Raw genomic sequence first — 21188 nt, 5'->3', positions numbered from 1 at the left:
CTCATATCTCAAGGCAATTTATACTCTTTAAATAGCATGAGATTCCCAATATTTGCATGAAGTGACAGAAAGAGAATGGCCTCAGTTCATATCATTTCACCTACAGATACTAATTCCATAAATTTGAGGATGTTTCCAAACTACTAAGGACTTCCATTTCCTTTCGTGAAATGAGAAAAGTAATGCCTTATTACTGCAAGAATGAAATAAGGCGATGCATATAACTTGTCTAGTACACAGTATAAACACTCAATAAATGTTACTTCCCTTCCCAACTCCATATAGTGTGCCTTTGGGTCTTGCTTAAAAGGAATTAGTCATACAGATTAAAAAAAAATTAAAGCTGAAATGGAACTCTGAAATACAGGTTATACTTAAGAATGAAGATGGGGTATGTTCCATTTATGAAAAATTAGCAAAGATGTAAAATCTTATTATATTTAAAAAATACAGACCAGTGAGAATGTACAAAAAAAAAAATTCCCCCTTCTTTATAACTTTCGTTCTCGAATCCTCATAGGTTAATGACTGCATTTCTTGAACATTTTGATTCATACATAGAAGGTTTCACTTTGGACACCTTAATTCCAGGTAATCTGGAAGTGAATCTGCAAGTCAAATTTGAAAAATCAAAACAGGAAGTGATATACACACTCACCAAGAATGGAATGCAAGTTAACGTCAGCATAGAAAATACAGCAAGATATCCAGCTGATTTTTGAATTTCCAGTTCCTGTTCTCGAATCTCAATTACCTTCTTTTTATAGGAGGGTTCCCATGCATAAAGTTTGAGAATCTGTAAAGAAGCCAAATGACTATTTGACAATCAATATCATAGAAGAAATAAAAACATGCACACATACAAATAGACACACTGTAACACACACACACATAAAATTGCCTCAGTTTTTGACTGAGTCAAAACATTTCCTTGAATTGTGTTTTTTAGGGGTGGGTGGGAGGAGGAAATCACCATTTCCCCAGCCTTATGTCTTTCTTACCCACCAGTAGCCTACTCTTGAGCCAAACTTTGGCAACATCCCAGCTTCTGGCGTGAGCTCCATAGCAATTTTTGTCTAACTCAATCCTGTCACTTCTTGCTGGTCTAACTTTCAATTCTGTTCACTTTCCATTTCTTAATAACTAAGCTCTTCTCCCTGGCCTCCTGATTTCTTGAAAACTGATGTCTTGGGACTTCAAGCCATTTTCTGTAAGGTGACTGGTATTTTGAGATTGCAAACTACTTTCTGAGATGGAAAATGTGGAAATTCAGAAACATAGAATGGCTCACCATATACAACTGAGAGTGAGATATACCTATATTCATATCCCAGTTTTATCTCTTTGGATGGTTAATTTCATGTGTCAACTTGGCTAGGCTATGGTGCTCAGTTGTTTGATTAAACACCAATCTAGCTATTGCTGTGAAGACAATTTTTAGACATGATTAACACTTAAATCAGTAGACTTTAAGTAGATGCCCCCCAAATGGTTGAGCCTCACCTAATCAGTTGAAGGCTTTAAGAGAAAACACTGAGGTTCCCTAAGAAGGAAGGAATTCTGCGTCCAGGCTCAATACTGCAACACCAACTCCTGCGAAATTGCTAGCCAAGCCTACAGATTTCAGACTTGCCAGCCCCTCTAATCATATAAGCCAGTTTCTTAAAGTAAATATCTATCTACCTATCTATCCATTTATCTTTCTATCCATCCTATTAGTTCAGCTTCTCTGAAGATCCCTAATGATCTCTTACCAGCTCTGTGAACTTAGATATGACTCTTTGCTGCTCAGATACTTTGCTTCTTTATTTGTAAAATGGAAATGAGAAATCTTTTTCTTGAGATTTGTAATTATATAAGAAAATAGATATAAAATGATAAGCAGTGTGTGACACATAGAAAATGTTCCATAAATGATAGCTATTATCATTGTCAGAGATAGGCACCTGTTTTCAGACCCCAAGGATGCAAACTGCTCACACCTTTAAACTATCCTGATTGTTACTTGGACTTCTATCAACATTCTAGTATATTCACTGCTGGGACTGCTATTTCAAATCTTGAACTTTGCTCAGATTCTGAGGACATTTTCTTTTATTTTATCTACACTATCCTAGTCCTACCGAGAATACAGATTTTCTTTTGTGAATATCAGTATTTAAAACCTATGAATATATATCACTGTTTTTATTTTGTTTTGTTTTGTTTTTATGGATGCAGAGGTTATCAATTAACCCACCAAGAGGTAGGTGCAAGATGCATTTGAATTGTATGCTTTGGAGATGTGTGACCTTACTGAATAATCCGAGTTAAATTTCAGAGATACTTGCTGCTACTCTTAATTTCAGATGAATAAATGGATACCAGTTTCCTTTCAAGGTATCTTTAACAATGTCTTTCACTTCAGTAATTTACAATTTTGTAAAAATTCTACACAGCACAATACAGCATATCATTAGATTCTAAAGTGAATCAGTGTCTTCGTATAATGGGTATATTCTGTGTGTATAATGATAGATGCACCAGAAAGAGGAAACGTCCTATGCAGTTGTCAATGTCACAAGGAAATTCCATGTGAGCTTTGCAAATTTTGCACTTCAGAAAAATCGAGTAAGGCATAATCCAGGTACAATAGGATTTGAAACTATATACAGAAGGTCTTCAATTTACAATGATTCAATTTAGGATTTTTGACTTTAGAATGGTGCAAAAGCAATACTCATTCAGTAGAAACTGTACCTCCAGTCTTGAGTTTTGATTGTTCCCAGGTTAATAATACATGATTCAACATTCTGTCATGATGCTGGACAATCACATAGTCACGAGGGTAAACAACCAATACACTTACAACCATTCTGTTTTTTACTTCCAGTACAGTATTCAGTAAATTAATGAGCTTTTCAACACTTTATTATAAAATAGGCTCTGTGTTAGATAATTTTGCCTAGCTATAGGCTAATGTAAGTGTTCTGAGCATGTTTAAGCTAGGCTAAGCTAAGCTATGATTTTGGTAGGCTAGATGTATTACACACATTTTTCCACTGAATGATATTTTCAGTTTATGATGGGTTTATCAAAATATAACCCCATTGTTAAATTGAGGACAATCTGTAGACAAAAATTCACGAGATTTCACTTATTTTATCACAGAGAAAACGTTAGTGGTGTCGGGTGGGGATAGCTTTTCTAGGGAACAGATAATCTGTAACATACCTTTTGTAGAATAGCATTTGTAATAATCATGTTTATTCATGTAAAAGAACCTGAGTGACTTCTCATCACTTCCCCCACATAAATCTGCCTTCACACTGATGACAATGGTATTGCCACTCTTCCCTGCTTCATTCCATCTCTCCCCCCCTTAAAACAAGTAATATTTTGTGTCTGTTGGGATATTTGTGCTTAGTTGTTGGTTGAGAAACAAAAAGAAAACACCACATCTTATTTGGCTTTATTTAAATACTATTTCAGCAATAAGAATTCTTATACATCTGAAATCTAAAATACTCTCCCAACAATTTTAAATATATTATTACTTTGATATTGAGAATGATCAAAAATTCATTTATTGATTAACTTATTGCTATATACTAAAGAGTTAAATTAAAGGCATGTCCTTTTTATATTACCTTAATTCCATGTAAGATTTCATAGAGCAGTCTGATCTGTTTATCTTTGTTCCTCATTTTGCTTTTCTATGTAATGGAAAGAAAATGAAGGTGTATTTGACAAAAGTTGCTAACACTTTAATTTACATGGCTATAGCTATTTTAAAAAATACAATCAATTTCCTCTATCTTATATAATATTTAGTAGAAAAATACTATATTATAATTTCATACAATATTATTTTGTTGCTGTTAGAAAATATTTATAAATAAATATTTTATAACTTAAAAGTAGCCAGTACTAGCATAAAGACAAGATGCCCCCTTTCCAAAAGAGTAGAAAATAATATTCATTTAGACATGATTTGTTTTAAATTGAATAATAAAATAGTATCCATATTCTATGGAGTAAAATTCCCTAAACTCTATCAATTATTTACATATACATAACAACAGAAGTATCAAAACAATAAAAAAAAAAGTTTCTATATTTTAAGTACACTATCTTCAATGTTATTAATACTTTGGAAATTAGTGATTAAACTGTATATTTTCAAATACTGCTTTTTTGAAAATATTATCCATTATTACATATTTATTCAAAAGTTTATTATTTATATTATTTTATACTTATCATTGTTTGGGTATTGCTTCTTAAGGGTTTCCTTCAATAATATCACCACAATTATGTTACATGTAGTAATAAGTATTTGCACTATTTAACAAAGTACACACTTACAAGTTAATATCCTTAATATTATTTGTATGATTAAGGGCACATTTTCTGTTTAGAATATTTGTACATAATATTGCAGTCTCTTTGGATATTTTAGGATTCTAGAAAAAGGTCCTGAAAATGAATTCCACTCCCCAAAATTTGATTTATAATCATTTAAAATCCAGAATATTTTTTAAAAATTAGTTTAAAAGCATTCATTAAAACACCTGTTATTCTAAATACGAGTGTGGTTAGTAATTCATAATTATTTTATAATTATATGTTATTTTCTAGTTATCTTTAAAGACTAGTCGTCTAGTCTGCAATTTTTTGAAAAATTCAGCATCTAAATGTATTAAAGTAGTAAGTAAGAAAATCTCTCTTTCCATCTAATTTCACTTACAGGTAACTATTAAAAGACTGGTGCTTTACCTTTAGGTTATTTCTACACTTATACAAATATATTTAAATCTATGTATATATATCTTCATTTATTTATCTCTGTCATATCCATGTGCACAGGTATATTCACATTTTAAAATTTTGATTAATTATATATACGTATACATATATGCATGACATACACTATACATATATGCATGACATACACTATACATATATACATGACATACAATATACATATATACATATGTGTTTCTTTAATTTACTTTTTCCTCTAACAATGGTTGATGCATTTTCATGTCAGTGCATAGATATTGTTAAACTGTGATCCATTTAAATTAACAAGAGTCATAAGCAATACATCTGCATTTGTGTACATTACTTTAACATGTGAAACCATCTGTCTCTCCCTTAACAGTGTGATCTTCAAAGCAGTGGACTACGTCCTTTTCCTCCATTCCTACAGTACAGCATAGTGTACACTGACTTGCAAATAGCAGACATCAAAAACATATGGACAGTACAATGAATGACAGACTGAATGGAGAGGAAGAATATTAAAATTAATTCAGTTAAGCATTTACTGTCCATTGCTGCATGCAGTCTCTCCTTGCTCACTCCAGCCCACTGGCTCCTCACCACTCTTCAGACAGACCAAGAATATCCCTACCTCAAGGCCATGCACACACCTTTCCCTTTGCTTGATGTGTCTTTTTCTCAGACATCCACATAGACTACTCCCCTACCCTGCTGATAGATCATATCTTTCCTGAGGACTTCCCAGACTCTGTGTGTGAAATGATACCCTTGTTACTCGATCACCTTACCCTATTTCTTTCTCTTCATACACAAATTAACACCAGGCATTATGTTATATACGTATTTATTTACTTGCTTGATGACTGTCTCCTCCAAATAGCCCAATGAGAGCTGGAACTTGCCAGTTCTCCTCACTGCTGTAATTTCTGTGTCTGGCACAGTTCTAGCACAGGATAGATGCTAAATTAATATCAGTTGAATAAATGAATGATACACTTGGATTATTTCATTTATAACCTCTGTTTTCCACATATAGAGAATTAACTAGATGGTTATTATAAACTCAAATCGGAAAGCTTAGCATCTGACACATGTAACATGAGGTAATCATTTTCTTACCTTCAGCTGTTTCATTCTAGTTGCAACGAAAGCATTTAATGGTATAACAAACACAAGGACTGCCACCCCTGCTAACACTGCTGGACCCAGCTCCTGCCAAATGAGTGACATGGCCATCAGGATTTGAAAAGGGGCTGACCAAAGGAGATTGACATTTGCCGTCAAGTCCATGAGTTGTTGGGCATCTGCTGACATCAAGTTAATAATTTCCCCAGTGGAAAACTTTTTTCTAGAAGCGTTAGATAAAAGTAGGGCCTGGGGGAAAAAAAAGAAGCAAAATACTTAGAGAGTTCTGTAGATCATGCAAATATGTCACCAAGAGCCCTTTACAATTTGCGGATTGCAAGACTACGGAAGAAATCAGTTCTAGATTTCCAGCACTGAGCTCTCCTTCTGCTTGTTGGCACTCCTATAATGCTAAACCATCCAAAGTTTATCAATACAAAGTACACAAGTAAATCAATGAATATCCAATGATTATTAATTTTTTAAATGATACAACACCAATTCTTAAAGAGATTATTATAATCTTGTTGCAGAGTTTAGCCCCCTCCTATGCACATATCCTACACATAGGCTGATTATAACAATAGCTACGAAGGCCATGGGTATTCAGAAAGATAAAAGTGTTAGAAAGGCTTCATGGAGCAGATAGAAATACTTCTTTTCTTTTTTTCCAAGGCCTAATTCTCACTTTTCCTCTGTGTACTTTATTTAATACTTGTAAATTGAATTCAATATCCTCCAGGTTAATTATTGGTAACTTTTTACCAAGGTTGATATTAGAAATTCATTTGTTTAAATTCCTAGTTATCTAAAATTCCCAGTGAAATGTATAAATAACTAAAAATAGTGAAAATTTGGTATTTGTACTGGAAATGAGGCAAAAGACCATACATACACCAAAAGTTTTAAGGAATTTCCACCACACTGATTTAAAGAGACAAGACTGAGAGCTGGGTCTAACAAGAGTAAATGAGATAACAGGAGGCGCTCAAAATCAATTTATTCAAGGGAAGGATATAGTTTAAAGTGGTAGAGAGCATGATTAGCATGCACAAGGTCCTGGGTTCAATCCCCAGTACCTACTCCAAAAAAAGTACGTAAATAAATAAACATAATTACCTCCCTCCTCCCAAAAAACAAAAGAAATAAACTTAATTTTAAAAATAGCTTAAAAACCTATTTATTCAATAAATGAGTAATATAAAGCCAGGGAAAACAAGCACACAGACATGGGAGGTTCACCAGGTATCAGGTCCCCCTAAGCTCCATGGCTACCACAGCGGTCAATCCTCCTTTACATTTCAGCTAGTTGTGCTGATGATAAAACCGAATAAATACTACTCCCACAAGAGGAAAAAAAGTGTAAAAATACTAGCCACTACGATAGTTAAGCCTCTAGCCATGTCTCCTCCAATTGTAGCTTTTTAATCTTCCTAAGTTACTGACCACTTAATGTGGCCAAGTAAAACAATGGAAATCCAAGAGCAATAATTTTCATTTCATTAAGACTATGGCATTTTTTAGAGTGACCCATTGATCTCTACTAGAATCCACCCCCAACTTATCATTATAAACAAATATAAACTCTTTTCTCCCACTTTTCTTTCTTTTTTTTTTAAGTGAAAGCAAGTTTATTTAGAGAGATACACACTCCGTAGACAGAGAGCAGTCAGCCTCACTCAGAAGGGAAAATGGCTTAGGACACACACACTCCACAGACAGAGTGCAGGCCATCTCAGAAGGTGAGTGCCACAGAGTGAGAGCGACCTCTCCTGCTTTTCTAAAAAGAAAAAGATAAACAGTACTAAAGTATTTATGCAAATACTAAAAGATTGAGTAGTTCAAAGAAATTATCCAAGGAAGCAAATAAATGCCCTCCTATTGGAAAACACACACACACACACACACACACACACACACACACACACACACACACACAGCACAACTGTCCCTGGCAAAGTCCATTAACAATTCCCAGGGAATCTGGGCAATAAAATAAAGTCCAACCGTTTTTCCTTCTTCTTTTGGGCTTAGTCTGGTTTCCCTTCCTCATAGTGGGCCGCATGCAGGGGCTTTGCCCCACCCCAGCCCTTCAGACCACAGTTCCTAGTGCAGAACGGCTGCCCCCATACTTCTGCTCAGGGACCGTGTGCAGGAGCACTGCCACCAACACCACAATTCAAGATGGCAGCGGCACTGAGAGCTGGCGCATGAGCAGCGCAGCTCTGCCAGTCCCGCGAGAACTCTGCCTCCTCCCTATCCCGCTGAGGAGAGCCCTATAAACCAGCCCCGCCCACAGCCTGCCAGGGAAAGCTTGTATTCCAGAGTGAGCTTGTGCCTCTCCATTCTCTGATCAGAGAATGAAGCTTTCCTTTGCTTCTGAACTGAATTTGGTTTCTTTCACTGGCTCGAATGACACTGGGCAGAATGACCCTTGTCAGGCACCAACTCAGGAGGGTAAAACACAAGTATGTGACTCATCACTTTTTTAAACTTCACTCATTTCATCGATTGAATTATGCTCTAAGAAGACTCAGATGAACCAGGTATGGCTCCCAGCCTCAAAAACCCTTTATACAGACAGGAAATGTCTTGTTTATTACTGAGCACAATTCACTAATGGTTCATTTTATCATCTGGTGATGAAATTGGCTTTGCAATTTTACGTTCTCCCTCTTACATAGCTGTCCCTTTATGGACTCATTGCCATGGCCCTGGTTTGTATTTTTATTTCCTGAACTACTGAAATAGCTCCAAGGTACTCCTTATTTCCAACCATATCATTCTCAATTCTTTTCTCCTGATCATCCACCCCGTGGCACAAATGAATCCCAATTTCCTATAGAATTAAATTATATTTTTACAATATTTTTTTCAAGGTTCTTTAAAAAACATGTAATTTCTTCTGTCTTACCACTCTATCCCTCCCCATTATCCTGTACATGAAACAGAGCCTCTAGCTAAATGAATCTATCATCATCTTCTGAGCAGGATTTGTACTCATTTCTGTACCTCCCCACCCCATGTATTTCCAACAGTAGAGCCTCTGCCTCATGCAGTTTATCCTTCAGACACCCATTGCAGAATATTATGCAATGTTAACCATGATATTTTCCTGACCATCCTAGCAATAAGTCACAGATGTCATATAATGTAGAGCTGAAAGGGCCCTAAAAGTTTCTATCCCAGTGATTCTCAAACAGTGGTTGTCAAACTTCTAATGAGACATGATGTACATAAAGATGGATCCTCATAAATCTAGGGGAATTCATTTTTTTTCAGTTCTTTTGTATGCAGGATTCTCTTTCTGACTCACTAAGTGCAGGATTTGGATTCTGCCTCACGTCTTTCTGACCACAACTAAGTATCTCTATTTTAAAGAATGGAACAGACTTTTATCAATTTTATTTGTATTTTATAATTACCACAATTAAGGGAAGAGCAAACCTTTAAACCACTAATGTAGGCAGTCTAGACATGGTCATTAAATTTAAATTTACTTTAAATTAACATTTTACTTCCTTAGTCTTACTAATCACATTTCAAAGGTTTAACAACTATATGTGACTAGTGGCTACTGTACTGGGCAGTGCAGATAAAGAATATTTTTTAAATCACAAAATCTTATATTGGATGGCATCTGATGGAAGAACGCCCCTAGACTGCCCACATTAAGCTGAGGACTAACTGATGCTGCTTTTGAAGTCCTCAAGAATCCTCATGGAGCCTGCACCTGGGAGCTAAGGGTAACACAATCTGAGGTTTGAGACCCAAAGATCAAGTGGAAGGAGACCTATGTTCTTTCCCACAAATCTTAAAAAATGATATTCCCTGAACTTTCTTCCAAAGTAGCAGCAGTCATGTGGATGGATACAGAACAACAACTTTTGAACACCCCGCCCCTTGTCAAGAAAAGGGTATGAGGCCAGCTTTACCCTGGTCCAAATACAAATCCCTGATGAAATAGGGCCAATGTCACATGAATATGGGTCATCTGATCCCACTCTGACAGCCCTTAAGGATCTTGAAGTTATATAAATATGATAAAAAAAATGGAATCCTAAAATCTATAAAGGAGAGGGGAAATTTAGCAACCCCGATTAGTCCCTCTGGAAAATGGATGTAGGCTAAGAGACTCAGAAGAAAGGCTGCCTTATATCAGAGCCACCTGCATGTGCTATCCTAGGGTGTCCTAACACTACAGGTCATAATGTCTTCTGCTGCTTGTTTGATGGACTTGGAATTAAATCTTCATCCTTACTGCAGGATCCACTAAACAAACCAGCTTGGATTGCTGTATTCCTTTGATCCTTGAGTGCCCTTTGTTGTTAAACAATCTCTAAGGAACCATATGGTCTCACTTCTGTAGACTCTACTCCCTCTTACATTATCTCCAGGGTCTCTTTGCCCTTGCAATGGACTCACTCACAACACTTGATTTTCCTTTTTATTTCTGACAGCTTGCTCTAATTTTTACTGCAGTTTACTCTTTCATGATTGTAAATCCACCCAAAGCCTATACCTAAACTCCATTGCTTTAATCAATAAATGAAATCCTTTTTGACATGGATCATACATGGAAAACAAGTGTTAGCATTTACAATGATTCTTAGGCTCTTTGATATTTTTTCCCCATGTTTGGATTTCTCAGAATTTACAGCCTCTAGAATTACAAGTAGGGCAGCCTCTCTGACTCTGTATTTGGGCTGTATTATACAGTGCTAGCTCTGCTGGAAGTTCAGTTACATTTCCTGGCTCAATTGGTCTTGGGTCATTCCAGAATCTCCAAAATCACTCTATGCCTCCATTTTGGCCTAATATGGTCTGTAACACTTCATGCTCAGGTCAGCCCAAATTATACTTCCTTCCACTTACAGAAATTCTACAATTCTCTCAAAGACCATTTCAAGGCTCTTTTCTATGTGAAACCTTCCTTAACTGCCTACAAACATTGTAGATTTCCTGCATATCTGATCTCTTATAACTGCATTTATTTGCACACATTTATTGATATGCTAATAGTTCTCCCCAATTTCTTGAAGGCAAGGGCTCATTTATTCATTTCCTCAGTCTTCCAACCTTTATAAAACTGTGTAAAAGCCACTCACCTAGATGCTAAAGGTACAACAGGTAAATAAGTTCCTATTATAGATCTGAAGAGCCCATAATTTATAGAGGAGTAAAGAGTAAAAGTACAAAATACACTTAATTGAATAACTCAGTGATGACTACAGAAGTGTGGAAGCACTTTGATTGTTATAATTATGATGTAAATAAAAGGCTCTGGATGGTAAAGAGGTGGTATTTAAAATTGTATTTTCAAGAAAGGACAAATAAACTTTAGGGTCATATGAAGTATAAGGATCAGTCAGGTTTTGGGGTGGGGGTGACAGGACTTAGCATGAAAGAGAGACAGATGTTTGTATAGAGAAGGATGGCTTGTTGCAAGAAAAAACAAAGTGAGTAGAGAGAGAAGGAAAAAGGTAGTATGTAGAATGAAAATGATCATGGGAAGAACAAATTTAATTGATACACAAATTTAGATTACCATGAAAACATTCAATTCCATTCATGTTCAGAGGAGGAGTTAAGTGATATAACAGTGGACAAAGAACATCATTTAATTTCATAAATTACAGTTGACTAGAAAGTGCAGGGACTATAGGGAGAGAACCCTCTAGAAAAATTAATGCAACCAGTATTAATGAGCCAAAGTTCTTTTACAGCAAAATAAATGTATATTCAAAGGACACATTAAGAACTTTTTAATATACTCTTCTATTTTTTCAGTTCTCTTATTTTTAAAGCACATAAGGATCTACTTCATTTAGAAGGTGGGAATTCCTTCAATCTTTTACCTTTTTGTAGATGAGTCCAATTACAGCTGTCTTAATTTTTGCTGAAGCGAGCATGTTAAAACGTTGGTATTGCTGAAGGATCAGAGTTTGCAAAACAACAACAATGAAAAGCGCCAAAGCATAACCGTAGCCACTCCAGCCAAAATTGGGGCCGTGTTCGCAGAAAATGATCATTTGCCTGAATGTCATATGCAAATGGAGAAAAGGGAAGAAATGTTAAACATCTGAAGTAGTTGAATGTTTATGGGAATTAAGTGCTGTCAAAATGTTACACACACGAGCGCACACACACATACGTGCACGCACGCACACAAACACTCTTGCCTGTTCTTTGTCCCTACTGGCCCAATTTGGCATCCTTCCCCCCTTTATTTTCACTCAAGCATTACATAATAAAGTAAAGTCAACGATTATTTTCATTGGCTTGTAGGTAGAAGGCTAGTTGGTAGAAGGTTAATTTCTAGTTTTCATACGCTAATCTCATCAATTAGTTAATTGTTCTGTTCTAACTTCATCATGAAAGTTGAGACATTTAAAATTTCTCTTTTTTTCCCAAAACCAAGCATTTTGTGAAATATAGGGAAACATGACAATTAGAACTTAAGCAGGGAATCTCTTAACATGGCAAACAGACACTTTTTTTAAAGGCCTGAATTGTATCTCACTTCTTCTTATTATTTTTATCCATATGCAATTTCCCTTTCCTCTACCTTTACTAACTTCCTCTTAAGTTTGGTGACAACACAGTCATCATGATTAAGGTCAATGCTGGGTACAGCCAGATAACCAGGCTGGTCCTAGCCATAACTCTCTTGGTTGCTTATTGTCCCACACTATAAACACTGATTAAAACTCAGAATGCCTGATGTCCACTGTTAATAACATTATACAGGTGCTCCCAACCTTTTAAAAACTGCATCTGTGACTAAAAATAATAATTTTAAAAAACTACATATACTCTACATAATGGTGGAAACAACTTTGATATATACTCTGAGATACCACAAATTACTATGTCATTTATTTTGCAGGCTTTGTTCTTGGTCTACTTAAATAGTTCCTCTTACTTGGTAAGTAAAAGGTGTAATATTAGATATTTTAGAAATGTACCCTTCCCGCTTTGAACTTTGGAGGTGCACAAATGTGCTTTGTCATTGTGAACAGACACTTTGAGTGAACTTAACAGGTTATTAGAACCAGAAGGAAACCATATGTGATTAGGCAAGACTATTCCTAATTTTTCCTAAGAAAAATGAATTTAAAAACTCATTTTTAATGTGAATTTATATTTTTAAAGTAGAAAATAAAAAAATAAATGGCTAAGCTTTGATCTATTTTATTAACAGCTTGGACAGCTAACGGATGAACAGTTAAAAGTAATTCGTGTTGCCTGAAATGCTTTATCAAACAAGTACTTCAAAAAATTACCTTTATTAAAATTGTACCTTGGAACCAAATATATACCAATGTCTCTAAAAATCCTATTAAAACTTCTAGTCATTGAAAATTCCTATTTTGAGTATTATACATTTTCAATGACACTAGTGAGCTATTTGACATAAAAACATACACAACAAGAGGTTCTATATTTTTAGTTGATCTTCATCAGATGCCATTCATTAGGAAACCAAATTACTTTTACAAAAGCAACTTACTAAAAACTTTCTTGGTTTCAGAATTAAATTTCCTGAAAGAGGAGCACTGCTCTTCTTACTGTGGATGTATCTGTCAGTGAGACATTTTCCTTTTTCACAAAGTCAAACAACTAGATGACTATCACCAGGTATTAATATGGAAATACTAAAAATATTTCCAGAAAATACTATAAATAATATGTGATCAGGGCATGGTAAAAACCACAAATCTATATTCATGACATCTGATGTAAATACTCATTTTTTTGTTTGACTGACACTAGAATAAAATCCATGTAAGTGGGAAAAAAGAATAAGCACCACAGTCAACAAAAAACACATTTCTTCTACTAGTAAATTAATGAAAGTATTATTTTTATATGCTTGGTTATTACACATGAGACATGACAATGCATTCTCATCCTTGAAGATAGTCCTCTCCAGTAACTTTTCTATATATATATATATATATATCTCAAAACTAGCTATTAAAATTAGTTCCCCTCAAGCTCAAATTATGATCATACAAATTCATAAAATTCTTTCTTGTAACTCAGTTGTCCCTCAATGTGGGGATTTTAAGCTTATCCAGCTACTCTAGAATGAGTGTTTCTTGGAAAAGCGTAACTTGGATAAGCCCACTTATTCACTATTTCATTCAGGAAATGTGTTTGACTTCTATTTGCCAGGCTCTGTGCTAGGAGCTAAAGTCACAAAGATTGAATAACATAAAATCCCTTACCTATGGAGGCAGAGTTCATAGTCTACTCAGGGAGAAAGACATGTCAACTGACTCATTTCAGTGCAATATTAAAATGACTGTTTTGCACATATGCTCAAGCTAGTGTGTTATAAAAGTATGTGACAAAATTAAGGAGACCATTCTCTACCCTACAGCCAAGGACTTAGCAATTCTTTAGAACCCCATAGACTGCAAATTTTGGGAGAATATGGAGACACTGAATTGCCATGACCTATAGCTATTTTAGGAAAGACAGTGGTTCTCCAATGAGCTTCTTGAGCAGTAGTCATTGGCAGATGGAAATCAGAGCATGACTAAGAATGGTTAGGAATCCCTTGCTACTCATTTTGATTTTGAAACTAACTCCCGTCCTTTTGGATCTGAGCTGACTTAAGGACTTGCTTGACCAAAATAATATGGCTAAAGTGACATTCTGATATTTCCAAGCCTAGGTCATAAAAAGACTTGCCTAAGCTTCTTGGAATGAGAAAAGGAAAAGGTGAATGGGGTGAAGCCCAGGGGGAAAGAAGCATAAGCTTCAGAAAGTCCTCTCTTGGTAGAGTCACAGAGAACATACTTAATTCCCCCAGCAACAAGCTGTGGCAAATACGTGAAATCTTATCTACCAGGGAAGCCCTTCAAAGATTCAGCATGCAGGGCACCCTTTTCCTAACACACACCAAAATCCCAAACTCCCTGAAGGAAAGCAGATATCCAGCATGGATCATATTGATTGTACAAACAATTTGGACATACTGATCCACTCATCAGTTAGGGTTGTGAAGACCGTCCTGAAATCCAAGTTCCAATCACCAGCCAAAGCCCCCACCCCACGAGCAGGCCTTCCAAAAGATACAGTCAGATCTGCGATTTTAATTCTTTTCTGCAAAATGGCTAATACATATTTCAAATTTAGCAAATTCCACTCCCTACTCTACTCTTTCCTGAGCCTTCTATACCTCAGTAAACGGTAACTCATTTACCTTGTGACTTAAACAAACATTATGAAGGTATCCTTGACACCTTTCTTCATCTCTCAACCTACATTCAATCCATAAGTGGACTGTGTTGACTCTACCTTTAAAATAAAGCCCAAATCCGACCACTTATCACCTTCACCACCCAGTTGAAGCTGCCGTTGACTTTTGCCTGGATTATCTTTATCTTCCAACAGTTGTTCCTTCTTCCACTCTTGGTCCTCTTTACTTTATTCTCCACACAGAAGCTGGGGTGATTCCTGAAAAACTGAGGTCTCATCATACCAATCTATGCTCAAAATCTTCCAAAGACTTACACAGAGTAAAATCCAGTATCCTCATCACATTCCACAAGGCCCTTCAAAAACCTTACCCCACAAACCTTTCTGACCTCAGTCTCATCACTTCCTCTCAGCTTCTCTGCTCCAGCCTCACTTGGCTCCTATGGGTCCTCAGACACCAAGCACACTACTGCCTCAGGGCGTTAGCCCTCTTTGCTCTTCCTCTTTACAACAGATATGGCCTTGGCTTCTTCTCTAACTTCCTTTGGAACTTGGCTCAAATGTCATCTTATAACCAATGTCTCACACAGAACACCTCACACAGAACAGCAACTTCCAACTCCCCAGGCCGGCATTCCTTTTACCCCCTTACCTGGCTGTACGTTTTTTCCCCCTTAGCACTGATTAGCTCTTAATATCATTCATATTTAGTCATTTGTTTATTATTTATCTCTCCCTTCTAAGTGTCATCAGAACAGGGGCTTTTTGACTTTTACTCTATCCTCACAGTCTACTTAGAATAGTGTTTGGCATGTAGCAGGTGCTTAATAAACGTTGGATAAATATGTGTCTGGATATTATTTGGGGTTCAGACAACTCAGGATTAATTCTATTTTCATGAATTAAATTGTTCTTAAAGACTCCAACAACTTGGAAATACAGTCAAAACAAAAAAAATATATAATTATATATTAAATATATTATGATATAAATACATAATTAAAAACATGTTTCCTTGTGTTTCCTTCATATGATAATTAGAGGTAAGGAAATATCCCCTTGAAAGAGATGGCATACAGTCAAGGATTCAGTTTCATTGTCTGCTTGTGAATCCTTACAAATAGATACTATGGAAATACTAGTTCTATAGTGTTCTATAGATAAATTCTTAAAAGTTTTCTTTAAATGTGTCTATGTATACATATAAATACACGCACATGCATATATTTACTTATATTTACATATTATTACCTTAGCTGATAAAGCACAATTCCCAAAAGACCCACAGCTAAGAAAAATAGTGAAGGTATGAATCATTTCATTTTCATAGCATATACTGAAGCCAGATTGACTGGATTTGAATCATAACTCTGCATTTTTTGGCTGTGTGGCCTTAGGCAAATTATTCAAATTTCTTTGTCTGTTTCAGCATTGTGATACTGGGTATAATATTACTTCCTATGTCAGGATTGTCGTAAAGATTTAAGAAGATAATTAATATAAAGATTTTAAAACACTGCTTAGCACATGTCTGGTTTTAGCAATTACTCACTATATTACCATAATTCACACTCATATTTGCAGGGAAGCCTAACAGAACGCTTGTATCCTAAATAAAATTTGTAATAAGAAACTTCCCCCACCCTTTCTTACTACAAGTTTTACAGTGAAAAATGTGCTTATCATTTACCCATGGGAAGGAAAAAAAAAAACTTCAACTTACTTCATTATGAGTGGACAAGTGAAGGACAAAATAACAGCAAACACTTTGAATAAAGCAACCTGAATCAGGACGAACTTAAAGGTGTTCCACAATGCATACAGTAGAGATGGTTTCCTGGTATGTGTCTCTTTATGAAACGATGACTACATAATTGAAGAAAATAAAAACAATGAGAAAATAGTCCAGAATGAAGACATAAAATAGATATAAGCTAACCATAAAATTAGTAAGGCAATCCAAAAATAATAAAGCAACAAGAAAGGAATAAATTTGGTTGAACTTGAACATATGACCCATATCATTGGTATGGAATGTCTCCAGACCACTTGGTGTTACTTGTATCATGTAACATAAATGGAAAAAGAAATAGTTGTATTTTATCACTCTTTTGAGTTTTGAAACTGTTTTAATAAAAGTTTTTATATTCAAATTACATTTTCTTTTGGGGAAGTCTAAAGATATGTGTGTAGATGCAATGCTGGATGTGAAGTACTTATTTCTGCCCAATAAACTTTGGCCTTGGCCACTACATTTCTTCCTCTGACCAGTAGACATAAAGCTCTAAGATATAGAAACCATCTTTGCCACAACAGATGAGAAAAGATATTGGTGAGCAGCCAAAGATTATATACGTATCAACACTTTTGCTCCTGAATTTTGAAAGGAAGGGATGATGAGTAATTTGATGACAGAAATTAGCTACAATAACAACTAATTGTACTTATGGAGATGGCTTGTTATTTCACATATTAAAGGGATTTTTCTATATTAATAATAATAATAATAATAATAATAATAATAATAATATTTCATATTGGAACAAGCTTATTTCATTTTAGTCAGTAATTAAGTACTAAGTATTTAACAATTAATTACCTTTACTTTTTGCCTCTCTTGATTCCTTAAAACTTCCTTCCTCCACTGTTTTTCAAAGATGGGACACACGGTATAGGAGGAATCACTTTCATTTAGTTCAAAAAGATCTTCTCTTTCCAAAGGTTTCTTATAGCCTAAAATAATTATTCTAAAAATGAAAGAATAAGGTAAACAATTCAGCAAAACCAACAATAAAGTTAAAACTAATTTGCATGCATTTTTTTCATAGCTTGATTTATAAATTATCTTATTGATCAGGTTGCAATGACTAGACTGTGTGTTTGAAAAATCATACAACTTTATCTTGAAGTTCAATAATGTATAATCATTATTCACAGCTTTTAAAAGGGCTGTTTAGACGTCCAATTATTCAGTGAAACACTTACTTCATTTAATCATCTCATCTTGGAGGTACCAACATATCCTGCCTTCTTTACTAAAATTTAAATAGCTAATTTTCACAGAAACCCACACTGCCTTTTTAGGCTTGTATCAGAAGAGAAATAAATCCATCCTCTGCACCTGCAACTTCTCCTATTCAACTGGGGTTTTATATGCCCTTTGACACTTGACTTTACAGATTGTCCAACTAGATGTAGAGTCCCTGTATCTGCCCCATAAACTAGGGCCTCAGCCATGAGACTTACTTTGACCAATAGAATATGAGCCAATGTGACAATGCCATTTCTGAGTTGATGCCTTAAGGAGTATGGCAACTTACTGCCAGCCTCTTAGTACCTCCACTCTCCTCCATTCAAAGAGCTTGTCCAGAGTACATAGTGAATAATTATGCAAGAACAATGGGTCTAAACTGGGACTGGCCCTGGCAAACTAAGATGCATGGTCTAGTCATACTACAAATGTTATTGTGACAGACAATGAATTATCCTTACCCTACAGCCAAGACAATGAATTATCCTTACCCTACAGCCATCCCTTCTGCCTGAGCATCTTCCTACTAGCCAACATTTGATATTTTTTCAGTTGAAAATCTCTTGAACTCAGAGTATGTCCTTATTCCAGCCACAAAGTTAATGAATTATAATTGGCCTAAACCAGTCCTGGTACTCTCATTAACTTTTGCCTGGCATTGAGAATATAACTCAGTTATGGCTAAGGAAATCTAAACGAAAATCAGCCAAGAAGAACTTTCTTTTTTCAAAAGAAAGCATAAAACTTCAAGAGGAGAAGTTTTTGCCTTCCTTTTCCAGCCTTTTCCTCCTTCCTGTCTGTACTGAAGACATAATGGTTGTGCAACAGAGAAGCCATCTTTGCCACTACAGGTGACAAGCCAAATAACAAGGATGGGGAGTGGAAAGAGAGAAAAGGCCTGGGTCTTTGATAACATTTCTGAGATAGTTCACCAGCCTATTCTCAGCCTTCTTCTCAATAACATAAGAAAATAAACACCTACTTGTTTAACTATTATTATTAGGCTATTCTGTTGCTTGAAGCCAAACACAACCCTGAGTGATGTAGCTCAGATATACTCAGTTCATGAGCTTGATGACATGACTTGCTTAGTAAGAAATTAAACCCCCATTTAAACCTGGGCCTTCTGACTGTATAGCTTCAGTTCTTTCCATTTTAAGTATATTAGCCCAAGAGACCGTGACAAAATATTACACTACTCCAAACTGGAATTGTTTTGTTGTCATTGTTACTGAACAGTATGAATTGATTGACCCTGGGATGGATTTAAACCCTGTGGAAACCAGATTCAATTTTACTTTTATTATACTACCTAATGTCATATTACAATTCATATTTAACAAAAAGGCTTAAACATAATAAGAAAGGGACTTCAGTAATCATGTTTCTGTTGACTCAATATGCTGGACATTTTCCTGCAGTGCACTTTTAAAACCATCTTAAGCAATAACCTACTTTTATGTCACATTAAGTCTTTCTATTCCATTCCACAAAATAAATATTCATTTTCAAAATAAGATTGCATTGATTTTCACAAAAGCATTTTTAATAACATTTACTGCCTCAGCATTTTGAGTTAGAACTGTGCAAAACTCAGCGGTTTTAGTTCACGGGAATAAGTGATCCCTGGCTTTCATGCTGAGTCTCCAAATAATGCAGCATCTAAAAGTGACACTTAAGCTGAATTGATTGTGATGTACATGGGCTTGGTTATTTAACTCCTGTGACTTCCCTTTTCCCAGGTGTGTACTTCCGCCTTCTCTTTTGCTCTCTTCTGGTCTTGCTTTTACGCATAAGTATTCAGGAAAAAAGGAAGTGGTGCTTCTTTAAATCAACTGATGAAGCAGCTTTTTGGAAGCCTAGGACCAAGAGTTGACCCTTCCAATGAGTGAAATGTATGTAGCAGGCAGCAGGTCCCATAAACTTGTGGACCTTAGTCCTAAAGCAATTATAAAGGTACATATGTGCATCTTGTGATTTTTAGACAGATATTTCTTTTCTAAGGGCATTCACTTAAATTACCTTGATCCTCACAACTCTCCAAAGCATGTGGAGCAAGATTAATTTGTTGTTCTTATAGGTCATTAAGAACAGAAACTCTAGGGACTGGTCACAGGGTTTTAAATACGCTATAAACCAGTGCTAATTTAACCAAAGGCAGACAATGTGGTTAAGTGTAATATTTCTACTCTGTCTTCGATTTTGTTACATTAGGGAGAATTTTGAGTGTATTTAACATTAACAAGTATGCATGAATATCTCATCCAACTGATGTTAAGGGTAGTAAATTGGTAGCAGTTGGCTGGGAGGATGAGATGAAATGCAACTTGTGTAGATGAGTAATAACTGAATACTTGGAAAGTATAGACATGTAGTCACATAATCGCTTTCATTGTTGCTAATCACCTCTTTAAACATTTCTGGAAATGAGTGAGTGTATAATAGGAAAAGGCAAGAAGTCAATCTGTACAACAATTGTGGGATAGGACAAAGTCAGGTAATGTACAATTCTTATTAATATGTGAAGAAAAGATAGGACAGATTGAATAGTGTATCCCTAGTTAAAATAATCATTCAACTGTGACCTATAAAAACTTTATCTAGATTTTTACATGTATGTCAAGGGGATTATTCTATGACCATGATTATTATACACTGATGACAGATTATATTTGCTAATAAAGCCTTCATAATTAGTTGATCATCAAAATAATCTTGAGACCTACTGCCTTAGGAATTAAGGCTCATAAGCATATAATTTCCTAATTATTTGTGTCATCTGAGCACATTTTGATTGAATTATTCATATAATTATGGGAGCTTGAATTTAGCCTAAGAATAATTTCTGACTTTATTCTGTTACTCAAAATACAGATCTGAGAACACAATTAACCACTGTCTTCAAACATTCTCTTAAACAATAGCTATATTTCAACATCAGTTGTTTGAACAGCAGATAAGAAAGCACATTAGATTCATGCCAATGACAATTTCAGATAATGGCATGCCTCGAAAATATTTCCAATCTAGTTCTGAGATGTTAACTTTAAAC

At 35.4% G+C, this 21188-nt stretch overlaps 1 protein-coding gene across 4 annotated transcripts in view; it reads right to left on the bottom strand.

The window, feature by feature from the left end:
* Positions 1 to 21188, bottom strand: part of LOC105086856 (multidrug resistance-associated protein 1) — an 81991-nt gene that overhangs the window by 53886 nt on the left and 6917 nt on the right. For all 4 annotated transcript variants that reach the window (XR_010384842.1, XM_064496470.1, XM_064496468.1 and 1 more), the window contains exons 3-8: positions 17705 to 17852; positions 16829 to 16971; positions 11751 to 11928; positions 5887 to 6141; positions 3630 to 3695; positions 659 to 796 (exon numbers count right to left, since the gene is read on the bottom strand). Coding sequence is in view for 3 of the 4 variants with exons in the window: in XM_064496470.1 (XP_064352540.1) it covers positions 659 to 796; positions 3630 to 3695; positions 5887 to 6141; positions 11751 to 11928; positions 16829 to 16971; positions 17705 to 17852 (928 nt within the window). In the remaining variant the exon portion in view is untranslated. The remainder of the gene's footprint in view (positions 1 to 658; positions 797 to 3629; positions 3696 to 5886; positions 6142 to 11750; positions 11929 to 16828; positions 16972 to 17704; positions 17853 to 21188) is intronic.

The sequence above is a fragment of the Camelus dromedarius genome, chromosome 2, assembly GCF_036321535.1.
Source record: "Camelus dromedarius isolate mCamDro1 chromosome 2, mCamDro1.pat, whole genome shotgun sequence".
NCBI lineage: Eukaryota > Metazoa > Chordata > Mammalia > Artiodactyla > Camelidae > Camelus > Camelus dromedarius.
Note: the sequence above shows the minus strand (reverse complement) of the source record. Positions and strands in the feature narration are given on the sequence as shown.